General features: G+C 40.5%; 1 protein-coding gene across 50 annotated transcripts in view; it reads right to left on the reverse strand.

Moving 5' to 3' along the window:
• The window catches only part of LIMCH1 (LIM and calponin homology domains 1), a 350,645-nt gene that overhangs the window by 66,197 nt on the left and 268,167 nt on the right, over nucleotides 1-16,281 (reverse strand). For 27 of the 50 annotated variants that reach the window (XM_086405968.1, XM_086405966.1, XM_086405956.1 and 24 more), the window contains one exon: nucleotides 13,135-13,387. In XM_086405968.1, coding sequence (XP_086262094.1) covers nucleotides 13,135-13,387 — 253 coding nt within the window. Of the gene's footprint in view, nucleotides 1-134; nucleotides 378-3,238; nucleotides 3,542-11,709; nucleotides 11,977-13,134; nucleotides 13,388-16,281 lie in introns of all 50 variants that reach the window. The other 23 variants (XM_086405938.1, XM_086405932.1, XM_086405936.1 and 20 more) reach the window with 2 other exon arrangements.

Here is a 16,281-nt window from a genome sequence, read left to right on the forward strand (position 1 = left end):
TCATGCAAAATATGCTCTGTGTTTTGAGAGGTATTTCTTTTTTTCTGGCCGTGAAAATAAAGAGTGATAGAAGGATAAGTGTTTGATTTGCTCAAAGTCAAATGATACCACTGTTAGGGGGAACCACGACACACCTCGTCTTTTCTGACACTTTCAGTCTCTCCCATGTCTCCAGGTCGGCTTCTGTTATACTGGCAACCGTGATAAAGCTTGGGGCCTCACGGTGAGGGCCGAGCCTGCCCTGAATTCTCCGCTGGGCCAGGTCATCCTTGTACAGATCCGGCACCTTCCTGAGTCCCGCTTCCGCAGGTTCACTTTCCTGGGCCCGCACAATACAGGTCACCCTTGACTTCACCTCTTCTGTCTGGCCTTGGTTTCTGTTGATTTGGTCCAGGCCCCCACATCATCAGAAAAATCAGGTTTCAGGAAGAGGAGCAGATAAACAGAATGTCAAGCACAGAAATTCAGAGGCTGAGCACAGAATGGAATGATGGAATGATGCAAGCACCTTTCCTCTCTCAAAAATATGGAATCAATTGTAGCCTGGATTACTATGCTACCCTTTTGACACTGTAACGAGACAGAGTTTTCCACCAGGTAACAGTCTCTAGCTTAGTTTAAGAAGAGAAGCCAGGGTTCGCCATAAGAATATTAGAGATGGGAATGAGATTTCAGTTTGACAGTAATGAAGCCCAATTCCCACACTATTCAAGTTACTATAATGAATTCAAGTTTTCTGATTGAATCCCTGAGCCCTCTTGGAATGTCTTTTATTGCAGCAGTAAAATGTTAGTAACACACTCTGCATGATCCAAATTCTAGGATTAGCGTGGAGATAGCTGGAACATTGCTCACATATTAAACATCTCAACCATAAACCTTCGTAGGTATGCCAGAAAGTATGATTAGGTCAATGCTTAACAGAAAGGTTCAATGTTCAAATTCAGTCTCTGACTTCCAATAGCATTCATTGCTGCTGCTGCTGCTGCTAAGTCGCTTCAGTCGTGTCTGACTCTGTGTGACCCCATAGACGTCAGCCCACCAGGCTCCCCCGTCCCTGGGATTCTCCAGGCAAGAATTCTGGAGTGGGTTGCCATTTCCTTCTCCAATTCATGAAAGTGAAAAGTGAAAGTGAAGTCGCTAAGTCGTATCTGACTCTTAGAGACCCCATGGACTGCAGCCCACCAGGCTCCTCCGTCCATGGGATTTTCCAGGCAAGAGTACTGGAGTGGGGTGCCACTGCCTTCTCTGATAGCATTAATTAGGTCTGGTTAATGTACACTTGACAAACAGAGAGCGTATCCTCTCTACTTGTATCCACAGGGGCAATACCCATTTGTTTCTTATGTCAATAACTGTTCACCTTCATTAATGATAAATCTGATACTTTCTCTTTTTTATATAGAGAGATGTTTTAATCAACTATTTCTTTAAGCTTTCTGGCAAATTTTGTTTTATTTTTTAAACTTTTTTGGCCGCAGGGCAAAGTATGTGGGATCTTAATTCCCCAATCAGGGATCGAACCTGCGTTCCCTGCATTGGAAGGTAGATTCTTAACCTCTGGACCATGAGGGAAGTGGCCTGATATTTTCAATTGTTCCCATAAGAAATGAACATTAAATGGCTAATGTTGACAATATTATAATTTAAACTAAAACTGTGGCATCTATGTGCATAAACATTCCATCGCATTAAAAGTCAGTTTCTAACTAAATATGTTCCCTGAGATAGAAGTTTTTAGAAATGTACATAAATGGGGCTATTCATTTTTTCCAAACTAAATCACCTGGATGAGTTGGTGTATTTACAGAGTCTATGCAAATAGGAAGGTTACAGAATTTTCTATTCACTTTCAATTTGGGGAAGGGGAAAGAAGGGCACAGCAAAAAGTCACCAGGGGGCTCTCTCTTTTTTTTCAGCAGTTCTATGAAGCTCTCTAGAGAGATCATGGGCTGTGTCCCCATAAACAGACACAGGTGACAACAGACACACGGGGCTGGAAATGTCAGGAATTAAAATGGCATGCAGGAGAAGGGAAAAGAGGGAGGTACAAAAGCTACTCCCTTTCCTAACTCAAATTGCTGATCCCCATCAATATGTCTTGATGCTACTCAGCTATCTAGAAGTTTTTGTTCCACCAGCAGCAACTAAATCCCTCCCACAAGGCCCTCTGAGAATGGTGTGTTACAAGGCATGCCAACAAGAACTGCAAAGACCAAGAGCCTCCTGAAGCTAGAATGTGTCCTATGAAAACTGTGCCAGGTCTTCTGTGTTCTAATCCCTGTTTATGTCCAGATCTTTATATCTGGTGCTTCCTAAATAAAATACTAAAATACAATGGAAAACATGAACAACTGCACTGATCTCAATACTCTGCCCAAAGAACCACTTTAATTGTGTAAAATACAGTTGAAGTATTTATATTCTTCGTTCAATAGATTATAAACCTCTTAAGTGATAGGCAGAAATATGGCAATTAAATAACGATGTGAACTTTGATTCTGATATAAAGGAAAAGAATGATGAACTCTGCCCATGGAAATTTAGTAGGCTGAACTGATTTTGTATCCCTCTTGGGATAAAAATCACTGGTCAAATCCATTTCATTAAATTTTCCTTTCCTTTCCTTAATTATGAAGATGGAAGAAAAGCTGGGACAAGGAAACTCACTTAAAAATAATTTCCATGACAGAATGAATAGAAGTGCGTTATATATCTGAGGACTATTTTTTAATGAGAAGTCTCCATCATCAGATGTCTAGGTGATCACGTTGCTGTGAGGGAAGAATCAGCAAGGCTCCTTTCTTTCCCCTTCCAATATCTGAAAGGCACTAATGAGATAGAAGGGTTCATAGCTAAGGGATAACTGTGATTTCTGCCTGCTGAAGGATGGAGCCGCCTGGACAGGTGGCTGTTCCCGCCCCATGTCACAGAATACCAGTCTGTGAACCAGCACCCATGTGTGGTGTGGATATAGCACACCTGCACGCTTGGGCTCCAAGTTTATTCGGTGAATTCAGCCCTGTTTTGGACATGGTCATTCTGCTCCCTGCCATGTGAACTTAGAAGAGATCAGCTATCTGGAATTCCACTTCAAAATAAACCACCATTACTGATTACATGTAATCAAGGTAGGAATTAGAGGAATGGGGGCCAGGGTAGGGGCTATAATTCAAATCACCTTCACCTAATTATATTCTCTCCCTCTTTCACATACACACGCACACAGAGTGCACACCTTTTATGTTCTAGAGTTTTCTTTTCTGAGATTCCCTTTGAGTGTTGTTTGTTGCCATCTGATTTCTCTGCCTCTTTTTTTCGGTAAGGCCCATAGAGGAGTTGGTTCAATGGCACCATTGGCTTTGTCTGGTTCATCCTTGCTCTCCTGGCAGCAAAGTCATCTTTCTCAAGATCAGGCAGTCGACATGCAACTTCATCTTCTGATTCTGAATCTCTGCCGTGTTGGTGGACCAGGAAAGGGTTTTCTTTACGAAGGATAATATTTCGAACAGCTTCTTTCTCATCATTTAATTGCTTTTGACTGATAGAGCAAAATTAAATGGAACTCCACATGTGATCAGACCAAAACAGTTTTTAAATCCCCATTGTCAGGCAGACAACTGTCTTGTTAGTGAAAGGTCTTCTCAGTATCGTTAGTCCAGATGACATCTGTTTACTACTTTAATCCAGCGTTGCAGAGAGTTAGGGTGGGTTTCAAAAGCTGGAATTTAGCCAGCTACTAGCAATACTAAGCATTCATTTAACTTGCAGCGCCCCATCAGCATGAGAAAGACAGGATCCTAAATGGCTCTGAAAGTGACAATCCAAATTCTTTCATGAAATTGAGAAAAATAAGAAGCATTTAAAAAATATTTTTATGACTTTGTGGGTTTTTTTTTTTTTTTTGGTTGCTGTTGTTGGTTTTCTTTTTCTTTTTTCTCTTTGGCTGCACTGCACAGCATGTGGAATCTTAGTTCCCTGACCAGGGGTCAAATCCACACCCCCTGCATTGGAAGCACCCAGTTTAACCACTGGACCACTAGGGAAATCCCAAGAGGCATTTTTTTGTTATGTTTTTCTTTAGCACATTAGTAATGCACCCAATAGGTACTCAATTTATTTTGACTGACAGGGCAAAAATTTGAGCCACCAAGGAACTAATCTGGGGGAATGCTAATGAATGCAGCCATGCGGCAGCACGCCTAGGATGTGTACTGGGTTGCAATGTGTAAGGATGATCTTCCTGCAAAGCTGCGCTAGACTGAAACATCTGGGATAGTCCAGGACCATTCACAGAATGGACTCAGGCACAAAAGCTTATCTTGCCCTGCTCCCTCCCACCAGCAATCCTTTCTTCAGGCTTTTACCCTCACTGTTCTCCATCTTTCAGCTCTTCTTCTTTGTCATATGCTAGATGTCAAGTGAATTGTGTTAAGGCATTCTGTCAAAATGTTTACTTAGGACTATTTTCATTTTCAAAGAAATCTTGAAGGCCCCAAATGTTAAATTCTTGGAGAAATGCAGTTTAATGGTAGACTATTAGGACTTTTTTATGCTTTTTGCTTTTGTCGGGGGCAGGCAGGGTGAGAATACAGTTGATGGTGCCTTTCTGATATTCAGACAAACTCCTTCCCCTACTCATAAGATCAGCCTTGCTTCTAAATCATAATAAAATATTAAAACTTAAAAAATGATTATCTTTTCAGTTCATAGAGATGATAAGTAAATACAATATCTTGGTTTCTAAAGGAAGTTCACCTACTTTGTATCCAATTTCTGAGAGAGGATTAACAGTAAATTTTTCATGCTCATGGGACAGGTCAACTCAAAAATAAAGACAGGAGGAATTAGGTTGGCTAAGAGCAAGGAAATACTGTCTCCACTGGGCGACCAGGTAGCCCACTGTCTGCTGCAGAGGAGGCTGTCAGCTTAAGGTGACAGCAGGTCCTCACTCCACCTGACTTCTGGAGAATCAAAATCAAAGTCATGCCCAGAAAACTCTTTCTCCCTGCTGACCACTGTTCTCAACAGAATTTTAAATCATGGAATTTAGAGGTGATGGGTGATGCTCCTTGAATAAATTTATTTCTTTAAAAATTTTTTTAATTGAAATATAGTTGATTTACAATGTTGTGTTAGCTTCAGGTGTATAGCAAAGAGATACAGTTATATATACATATTGTATATATATACATATATATACATGTTTTATATATCAATATATATATACTTTTTAAGCTTCCTTTCCATTAAAATTACTATACTGAGTATCGTTCCCTGTGCTATACAGTAGGTCCTTGTTGTCTATTTTATACATAGTGATGTGTATCTATTAATCCCAAACTCCTAATCTATCCTTCCCTCTCTTTTTTATTTGATAACTATAAGTTTGTTTTCTATGTCTGTGAGTTTCTGTTTTGTAAATGCGTTCATGTTATCATTTTTTAGATTCCACATATACATAATATCATATGATATCACATATTTCTTTTTCTCTGTATGACTTGCTTCACTTAGTATGATAATCTCTAGGTCCATCCATGTGGCTGCAAATTAAATTTATTTCTTAATATATGCAATACTGCCCTTTGAGCACCCCTGCTCTTCATCTCCCGCCTGGCCCCTCTTGGACTGTGTTGACTCTCTTCCCTGCCTCCCTAGCCAACAAGTCTGGCAAGAACCAACTGGCATTGGCTGACTGTGGCCATAAAGAATGGTCAGTGGGAAATGAGAGGCCACTGAATCAATCTCTTCGAAAACTCATTATTCAAAAAGCACAGTGATGATGATAAAGAGAGTGGCTCATTCTTATGGAGCACCCACAATGCGCTAGAATTCTTTCTAGTGTTAATTCGTTTAACTCTAATATTAGCCTTGTAATGGCAGTGGGATTAGCACCCCCATATTATAGAGGGGAAACTGAGATTATGAGAAGAAATTTGCCCAAGGTCAAAGCGCCATTGCTTAAGTTACAATTCAAACCCAGGCAGTTTGGTTCCACAGGTCCTGTTCTTAACCACTCTACTATTCATTAAACAAAAGATAACTCCAGCAACAGTTTTGAAAGTGGAGCATCATGTAAAAAATAAGGCATTATCATTACTATGGAAGTAGGAGACAGGGTATTTTGGTTACTAAATAAAGGGATCCTGTGAGTTGTGCTCAGAATGGAGTTGTGATTGGCATTGCTAGTTGCAGATGGCAATGCTCAGTCAGGATTGACAATAGAATGCTAACTAATCATACCTTACAGTGCTTGCACGGCACTTTACAGTTTACAAAGCCCTTTCAAACTCATTATCTCATCTCATCCAGAGCAGACCCTGAGCTTGAAGCTCTCAAGTCCAAAAGCAACAGTCCTTCTATTTTCTGACCATAGTCCTGGGCTTCAATCTCTCCCAACTCAGGCAGAATTTTATGGGATAAAACATATGCATTTATGCAAACAGCCGTGCCAGTTTGAGCAAGGAGAATCTACTGCCTTATGCTTCACATGAATCCAGCTAGGCTACAAATTCCCTGGGGTGTTTCTTTTTAGGCTAAATGCCCAGTGTGGCAGGACTCATTTCAAATGATCTCAGTTTAGATACGCAGGCTTAAAAAGAGGGGGTGAATAAAGCTTTCCATATCATTGGCCACTTAAAGCCACTCCCTGCCCACTTGAAAAATGATCATAATGATATTCTGCTAATTGCTTGAATCCTGTAAATTCAGAGCTTCAAGGCAGACTCAGAAAGAGAAAAAATTTAATGACATAAATTCTGGGTTGGCACTGTTGGCTATGAAGTAATAAATAATGTATATAAGGCAAATATGAAGGCTTATGCTCACAGGTATCTGGTTAGCAAAACATTTAAAGGACTTTTTATAATGTGCCCTTCTTTTCTGAAGGTCAGTTTATTGTAAACCCTCAGTATACTCTACTTTGTTTTTTAATAATTACAATAGCTCTGAAGAGCTAGTATATTCCAGATACATTAACATTCAAGACAACCCTGTAAGACTGGAATTATGATGACCACTTTGCAGAGGGGAATGTTGAGGTTTCCAGTTATGGTCATCTGAATGTAGGTAAAGTAAGTACATTTAAGTGGCAGACTTCCGCTATCTGGCTTGATATTTGTGGGGGAGGTTTGGCACTATTTTTTCAGAGTTATTCATAGATGAGTTGTGTTGAAGAAGAGGTTCCTCAGTGGGCCCAGCTCATTGCTTTACTTAGGAGGAATACAGTCCAATGTGACATGAGAAATGCCAAGCCTTGCCTCCAACCTGGCAACTCTGTCCTGAAACAAGTAAGGCTATCTTTGTAGGAGAGACTGTGGGCCCTGAGCAGGTGAGGGGGAAGAAAAGCCCTTGTCTCAAAAATTCTGAGGCTTATATATTTCAAAGTGAGTGAGATAATGATTTCAACTGAGGAAGAGCTGGCATTTTCTTTCACTCCCTTTTACTTAGTGCACAACAACCAGCTCAGACTAGCAGTCAGTTTGTTCTATTGAAAGAAACCGGGTTCTCCAGAAAAGCCTGTTAGGCCTCCTGGGAGTGTCACGGGCAATACCAGAGACCTCCCTGGTTAACGCAGTGCCCAACCAGGGCAGTTACATCCAGAGTCACAGAGGTTCACACACATCCTGTGTCTGCCTGGTCCCTGATCCCCCGGAATCTGTTCAGTGACACACAGGCATCTGGTAAGGAGGAATATGTGTCTGGCACTTAGCTGCATCTGCTCTTCCTCCGAAGACTTCTAAAATGTCTATTGTTCCTTGGAGGGCTTTTCCCCCTCTCTGTGATTAATTACTATGTGCCTGAGAAGATCCACAGACTAGTAGAAAAGACTGAGTGCTGAAACATATGAAAACAATTAGAAAAGAAGTCCAATCACGTGAAACCTATAATTCAGTTCAAAAACAAGTTTACTTCTCCAATGGGAAACACCAAGTCGGAGAATTCAAATCTCCATGGCATTTTAATTCAGGGGAAGTGAATCTTAGTTCTTATTTTATCCTCTTAAACACAAAAATCTCAGCTTCTCTGGCAGAGTCTCATATTTGGGGGGTAATTAAGCTAACTACATCATAAACTAAAATCATAAACATGGAAGGAAAAGTAGTTTATGCATTTCTGACTTCAATGGCAGACATATTTAATAAGAAAGACCTACTCTGTCCCATGGTGCTAAGATACCTCCTAACATATTCTTTGACAGGAAGCCTGGGACTTCTCGACTAGAAAACTCATGCACTTTTGCTCATTTTTATATGGTATTAAAAATAATTCAAGGAGGTGTTTGAGAATACTTGTGACACAACAACCAAAAACTGGCCTACAAAAGTCAGGCCTTCTTCTCATCTACATGTCTCCTTCTTCGCCTGTACCTCATTCTCTCCCCAGCTCTGCAAACACAGACTTTCTCAGCTCAGAAATAGGCACAAGAAGTATCTGGTGCCTCTTGTTGGGTTCCAAGATGTGGTGGCCAGAATGCATTTGGATTGCAAAGACAGGAGACTGAAGTTAAAATGCCTTAAGAGACATCAGCATATTGAAATGTTTCATAGTCTTATTTTCCAGACACCAAGAATCCTTTCTTTCTTCATGATATGCATTTCATTCCAGTTAAGCTACTTTCTGCCACATTAAAAGCAGGATCCAAAATGTGGATAAATTTAGGATGGCCGTTGACTCTGTTGTGGGCTGCAAAAAGTAAGTGACAAAGACTCAGACAGGGCAGGCTGGTGGCATGGTATATATAAAACTTTTATGAGAGAGCTAGCAGCTGAAAAATCTATCTAACAAATGAATTCTGGGTGTTTGGAGCAGCTGTGTTGTGTTGCTATTGGGAACATTCTCTGGGAATATGCATGATTTTCCTGAACTCCACTTTAAATGCTAAGTCAGTAGCTCTAAAGTATGACATTAACTGACATCTGCAGACATTAACTGACCTGCAAATTTCTGCTTAATAGAGCTAACTTGGATAAAATATGGAAAAATTATGCCAGATCCCAGGAACATGGACAGGAGCAAATATTACGACACAAATATACTATTCTTCTTCAATTTTAGAATTCATGGTTATAGACTAACTACGATTCTAGGTCTGTGCACAGGATGGGAGCTGTCATAAAAGATTGCACTGTTTTATCAGAAAATAAACTTCCAGTTACTGAAGAGGCATAGGACACTTGTGGAATCCCCAGCCTTTGCCCACTCTCTTCTCTTCTCCACGTCACCACGATTCCAGGGTGTGCCGAGTTCTCTTCCAGTCTCTGCCTACTTGTCTCCCCCTTGCTCTTTTGGATACTCTAAAGATGACATGTCCATGGGACCTCAAAGAGTTGGACATGCCCCAGCGACTGAACAACAACTGTAACAACAAAGATGACATGGGGAGGCTCCTCAAAATGTGAAAATAGAACTAGATCTAGCAATCTCATTTCTGCGTATATATGCAAAAGAACTCAAACCAGGACTCCCAAAGGGATCTTAGCACTCCCACATCATTATTCATAATATGCAAGATGTGGGATGAACAAGGCTGTGTACATGCATACAATGGAATATTATTAAGCCTTAAACAAGAATTAAATTTTGTAATATGTGACAACATGGATGAACTTCGAGGACATTAAGTGAAATAAGCCAGTCATAAAAAGAAAAAAAATGGCATGATTCCACTTACATGAAGTAGTTAAAATGGTCAAATACAGAGAATCAAAGAATGGCACGGTGGTCACGAGGGATGGAGGGAGGGTGAAATAGGGATTGCTAATCAATAGGCATAAAGTTTCAGTTAAGCAAGCTGAATACATTCTGGGAATCTGGTGTACAACATTGTACCTATAGTTAACGACTCTGTATTGGGCAGTTAAAGATTTGTTCAGAGTGTAGGTCTCATACCAAGTGTTCTTACCCCAATAAAACATTTTTTTTAAAGCACAAAAGTAAATGACAGAAGATATGAGGGACTTTATCGGAAAAAAAACAACCTGAGTAGCCAATACACATGCTATAATAGTCAATAGCATTAGTAATCATGGAAAAAAATCGATTTTTTTAAAAACGAGATTTTAAAACTCAAACATTGGCAATTTTTGAAAATAACAAGAAAAATAATAAAAAAAGATGATGGTGTCTTTGGTAACTTTTAGTTGCAGACTTCGCAGATGTAATAAAAATGAAGGTATGTGTGTCAAGGAAATTAAGATTAAAGCGTTTTTTTTTTTTTTTTAATAAATCCACTCTCTTATCTGTATCACTTATTACTTATTTCCACAGTGCCCCAGGCTTGAAGACAGAAGCAGGAAAAGCTGAAAACCGGTAAGAGGATATACTCCATTTTGATATTCTCAGCACCTAGCCTGGTCTTTGATATACATAGATGCTCAAATGATGCTGAAACAGCATGTGTCTCAAAAGGTCTCTGAATTGCAATTTAAAGAATATCTGGATTTATTTCTAAGATGTTATGACATTACCCTTTATAGTTTTAGAAACCCCGAGAGTTTCTTGTAGCACAAGCACAGTTTTATGTCAGAGTTTTCTAGAAGCACATACACATTTAGGACAGACATGTTTATCTGTGGGATACCACAGACAGGAAGAATTATATCCTTGGTGTTTTATCAATACAAAGCTACTCTAAGATTAAATCCATATAAGCCAGTTCTGGAATTTTCAGTGAAGATCTAGACCACAGCATAACCACACACGGAGTTGTACAGAGGGATGGAAAACGTTCCGTCAAATGTGTGGGAGGCAGCGGGGATGCGGTGGTCAGAGAACATCTGAAAGTGGCCACCAGGTCAGCAGTAACTGGCTCAGAGGCTGTTAAGTAACTTACTTTCACTGATCCTCAGTTTATTCTGCTTGAAAAAAATGGGCATATCACCTACCTTTCAGGATTCAATGAAAGAGCAAGTGGCAAAGGAATTTCAATTGTCAAACTGTTATGAGTTACAATTTGTCCAATAAATTTTGGTCTCACTATCATTTGTTAGGATCTTCGTGGCTATTACATGACAAAAATTAATCAGCTTCTGCAAACACCACGTGAAACTGTACAACTATACTTCTCTGTGACTTCAGCTGCTGAAGGTCTCCATCTCTCTCGTAACTCAAGGCCACCAAGACTGTATACCAGTGCCTTTGTTACAATTAAGAGAAGTAATTACTCCATCCTTCGTTTTTGAATCAACAAGTTTTAGAAATGAGTCAAATAAACCTAATTGTACTTACTACTCCCTTGGGACAAAGAAAGTAAGCAGATTTTTGTCAGCCAGCCACTCTTCCTAAAGACAGTGCTTCCCATGCCAAAGGAACTATTTTCTAGTGATGTGTAAAGGAAGATAAGAGCCATTTAGGAGTAGTGTGAAAATTAACAAGCCATAAACAATTGAAAAATAAGATGTTATTGCCAGATATATCCTGTAGCCCACAAGTGACTGACCACACATACTTGACCAGAATAAGGTCTACTCAAGCAGCATGAAGCTCACTCTTTACCTCCATTTAAAGTAACCAAAAATTCAGCAGAGACAGGCCTGAAGGCAAAGATGATTAGCTATTTCTATTTGCTCCAAGTAGGAAATAATGATGCAACGGGTAAAGCAGGAAGTGGGAAAACAAGATGGAAACTCCACCACATCAGACAGATTCCAAAGCTCCGGGCATGCACAAAGCCAGCCAGGCCAGTCTTTGGCCTGCACAGCTAACCTGGCAAAGCGCTGTGCTGCGGGCATGACCTTGATTCCGGCTTGCTCCAGCCTTCTGCGCTTTTGCATTTCAGCAGCAGCTTTCTCTTCAGACTTGGGAGCTGGTGCCACCACAGCCCCCTCTGGAGGAGGCTGCTCCTTCCCACAACTGGTGGGTAGTTCTGACCCACCATCAGGAGGCTTCCCACTGGTGTCCATTTGGCTGACGGGGTCCTCTTCACAATGAGACCCCACTTCACCTTCCTCTTCCTCTATTGTTTCAGGATAGCTAGTGAGTTGGACAACACAATTGACCAAACTAACACACTAGGCTGGGGAGCAGATCATAGATCAGCTCCTGGTCATTCCGATATTACTTCCACTTGAAAAAAAAATCATAGTATGCAATACTATTCTGGTAATGTGAAGAAAATTAAATGTAGCCATTTGTTAATTAATACAACGCATCATAATCTCTATACTGATTGAAAGCTATTTCAAACTTGATAGGCAAACACCTTTTCTGCCAGAAAGGCAAAATTCATGTTTTGTTCAATAACTACAACTTTTAATAAAATGTTTACTCAATGGAAAATCATAGATAATAAAGGTAGACTATAAGAAATAACCAAGCAATGATCAGGATGGTTTTGCTAAAAGGATTAGACCAGACTATAAGTTCGATATTTGGCAAAACTAATACAATATTGTAAACTTTAAAAATAAAATAAAAGTTAAAAAAAAAAAAAGAAAGAAAAACCATAAAAAAAAAAAAAAAAGTTTCTTTTATTAGACTGTAAAGTTCTTGAAGGCAAAGACTCTATCTTACCTTCTATTGGGTCCCCAAAGCCTAAAAGATCTACTACCTAGCACATGGTAGATGCTCAATAAATATATTCGTACTGAATAAATGAATGAAGAAGTACAAAAACATAATCAGAGATTAGGGGAAAGACTGCTTGCTTCCTTAAAGAGATGAGAAGTCCAATGCTTCTTCCATTTCATTATGACTGTTTGTTTCTACCTATGACTCAAGCATGTTCATGCATCCCTTATATAATGCTTGCGCTTATGTCCAGATAAACTTTGGTGTAGATAAAAGGTCTTATTATACCTGATCTAACAGGACTGGGAGTCAGACAGTTTCCCGAGAAGGATATGGACGACAGATCTGTTCTCAATGTCCTCATGACAGAGCTGGTTTCAAAAATCTACTCATTAGCCCAGTGTTGGTTGAATACCTACTGTGTGCCAGGCACAGTTGTAGGTGCCTTCATGAAGCTTCTATCCTATTGTGACAATCTGTCTCTGAAGGTCTGTTCTTCCCACCTCCATCTGTAATCTCACATCAATGGTCCACAGTGGCTCTTGGGGCTCATTCATATCCAGGGGCCCGTAGTTCCTATTATCACAAGCCAGGACAGGAGCAGCACAGCCCAGGTCTTACCTGAAGGGCCTCTCCCCACCCAGGGGGGAGGTGGCGGTACTCCAGCTCTTCCGATATTCCTCTCGCTCCGCCTTCTTCTTTCTCAGAGGTGCGGGGACGTAGGCTGTCTGGTTGCTCTTGTTGGGGAGGTACTGGTTAAAAGGCACTGCTGATTTCGGCTCACCGTGGGACGTCCGCCTCGCAGACATGTCATCCTTCTTCACATCAGGCAGCTTCCGATGGGGCAGGTCGGATTCAGAGTCGCTCCCCCTCCCTGGGGAGAGAGGACAGGGGCTGAGAGAGTGTGCCGGGCTAGCAATAAAATTCCAAATGGCAAATATACGGTATGGGGGATGTGGTTAAACAAATCTAGAGTATCAGTCGAAGTTAGCCCACTCTGGAAAAAGCTCTCAGTTCTAATCAGGAAAGAAAAAAAGTCAAAATTAAAAAAAAAAAAAAAGTAAGCTTAGCTGTGTCTGAGAGTTACAATTAACAACACATTTGCAATAGGACTATACGCCTGCTCAGATTCTGCAAGTCTCAGAAGAAAAAATAAATTTATGGAGTTTTTACACAGCACCTGTTGTTGCACATCTTACTCTGCACTAGATATTCTGACAAATAAGAATTATAAAAGATTTATAATCCTTTGTCTTTGAGGTATCTTTAACCAATTCATGAAACACCTGGAGAATATTAGTTATAATCAAGGGGCACAAACATATAAGAACTATAGGAATTCAGAAAAATGATCAGTATGGATTATACCAAGAGTTTGCCTTCCAGGAAATGGCTTGAGTTATAAGAAATGCATATTCCTCTATATCAGAGCCCTTTCTGGTACCCAGAGCTGGAGGCAGTTTTTTTCCTGTGAACACTACGGCCCGATGATCTGTTTTTCTTCTGGCACTTTATACTTTCTATTTTATATTTTGAGAACAGGGCTTGGTACCCTTCACAGTACTTATCACACGGTTTGTGCACACAGTGGATATACTCAAACGATCACACAAGTCAATGTATTGGTCTAGCTTAAAAAGCATTCTATACAACACAAAGGAATTCAACGTTACCAACATCAGTCTTTCACTGGGCAGTATCTAAATTATGCTGTATCCTTGCTTCCTGAGTCTCATCTCATCAGATTTCTAACATCCATTAGACTGAAACCGTCATTAAAACACGCCCTACTGTGACAGGCAGCCACCATCTGAATGCTGGTTGAAAACTCTTAATGAGTGCCGTATAAAAAGGTCCAACTCCACTGACAGCAAACAGAAATTGACCTCTTTACATCTGTGAAAAGAACCTTCAACTGAAGGTCGAGAGATGTGGCAGCCTAGCGAAGTGGGTAGCGCAGGTGGTTAAGTCAGATCCACTTCGTACTGAGCTCTGCCACTCACTAGCTATGTTATTTTGGCCTTGGTCACTGCACCACTCCAAGCCTCAGTTTTCCAGTCTATAATATAGTGAGGATAATAGTATCACCTACTTTGTAGCACTGTTGGGAGGATCAGATACGTGTGAAACTACTGCTCCTAAGTGCTTAACAAACACTGACTACTCTTGATGCTACAATAGCTTTGGATCTGTCACTGATGAGCTGTGGGCTCCCAGGCTTGTCTCTAATACACCTGCTCATCCTCTTCTGTAAAAATAGGAATGAAATAACTTGCCCTGGAGATTAAATGATTTAATGGCTTTTAAACAACGGTAAAAGTTAAAAGCATTGACCATAAACAAGTTGTTCATTGTTGCAGATGAAATGTTCCGTTTATGAATTATTCATGTCACTGGCTTTTAGCCTCCCTTCTGGAGTTTTGACCATTTCATGACTTGTTGGTTTTTGATACCTAACTTAGTTCCCTTCTCACCCCAAGTCTTTTATCACGTATATCTGTCTCAGTGTCATAATAAAATACTTGGAGCCCTCGGTGAATTGCTTTATACCAAACACTAACACTACCTTACCTTGCCAAGCACTTGGACTTGTTTCCCTATTTGATATTTTCCCCATGATACAGAGGTGAAAACAGAGGCTCAAAGAGACCCAAAGAGCCCCTTTTTCAAGGCTGGTAAGTAACAGCTCAAGACTCCAATTTCTGTTCTCCAGATTCCAGCCCAAGAAAGACCCCCGGTTGCTGAAAGGAGAGAAACACAGCCTTGGGGAAAGGAAAGATCAGAATTTGATAAAAGGATATCATCATCATCATCTGCACTATTGCAGTTTTCTAACTTTGGGCACAATGCCCTCTGCTTAAAGCATCCTGACGAGGGGAAAACCTGGACTTGGCTGAATAAATGAAGGAAATAAAAAGATTCTTCAGTCAACTATGAAGGCCTAGCACGGAATAGAGCTGCCTCTATTCACTCGGTTCTAAAACCCTATAATCTATGAAACTTATTTTGGTACAATATCTAAAAACATATTACCTATAATACACTGAGAGTCTCAAAATAGGTTGTTTAACACATAAACAGATCACCTTCCCCTTCTCTCCAATTACTCTTTGATAAATGTCTTCAACAGACACTTCAAAAAGAGTTAATTTACAAATGCCCAGAGGCAACGTGACTTAGTTGAAAGCAGTGTAACCTTCTGGACTTGGAGACCAGGGTCTAATTTCAGCTCCACCATCGCCCTGCCATGTGACTGGGGAATTTAAGCCCTCTGTTCCTCAGGGTCCTCACTGGAAATAAGGTGATAATACAGCTCTCATCAGTTGTCAGGATTACCTGAGATGTAAAGCACCCAAGTGTTAGAACTCTTCTTATCTCAGGCCAAGACTTCAAAAGATTTTGATTTAATCCCGAAAAGATGAAAATGTACTAGGGTCGCTTCTCCATCTATGCCCAACAGTGCACATGACCATGATGACATCCTTTTATCAAAGTCTGATCCTTCCTTTCTCCTGGGACTACATTTCTCTCCCTTCCGACAACTAGGAGTCTTTCATTTTTTAAATCTATGTTTACCATATATGGGCTTCCTTAGTGGCTCAGTTGGTAAAGAATCTGCCTGCTATGCAGGAGACCTGGGTTCGATCCCTTGGTAGGGATGATCGATCCCATGGAGAAGGAAATGGCAACCCACTCCAGTACTCTTGCCTAGAGAATTCCATGGACAGAGGAGCCGGGCAGGGATTGCCGAGAGTCAGACGTGACTGA

The sequence above is a fragment of the Bos grunniens genome, chromosome 6, assembly GCF_055505025.1.
Source record: "Bos grunniens cultivar Pamir isolate PY7600 chromosome 6, Bosgru_T2T1.0, whole genome shotgun sequence".
Taxonomy (NCBI): Eukaryota; Metazoa; Chordata; class Mammalia; order Artiodactyla; family Bovidae; genus Bos; species Bos grunniens.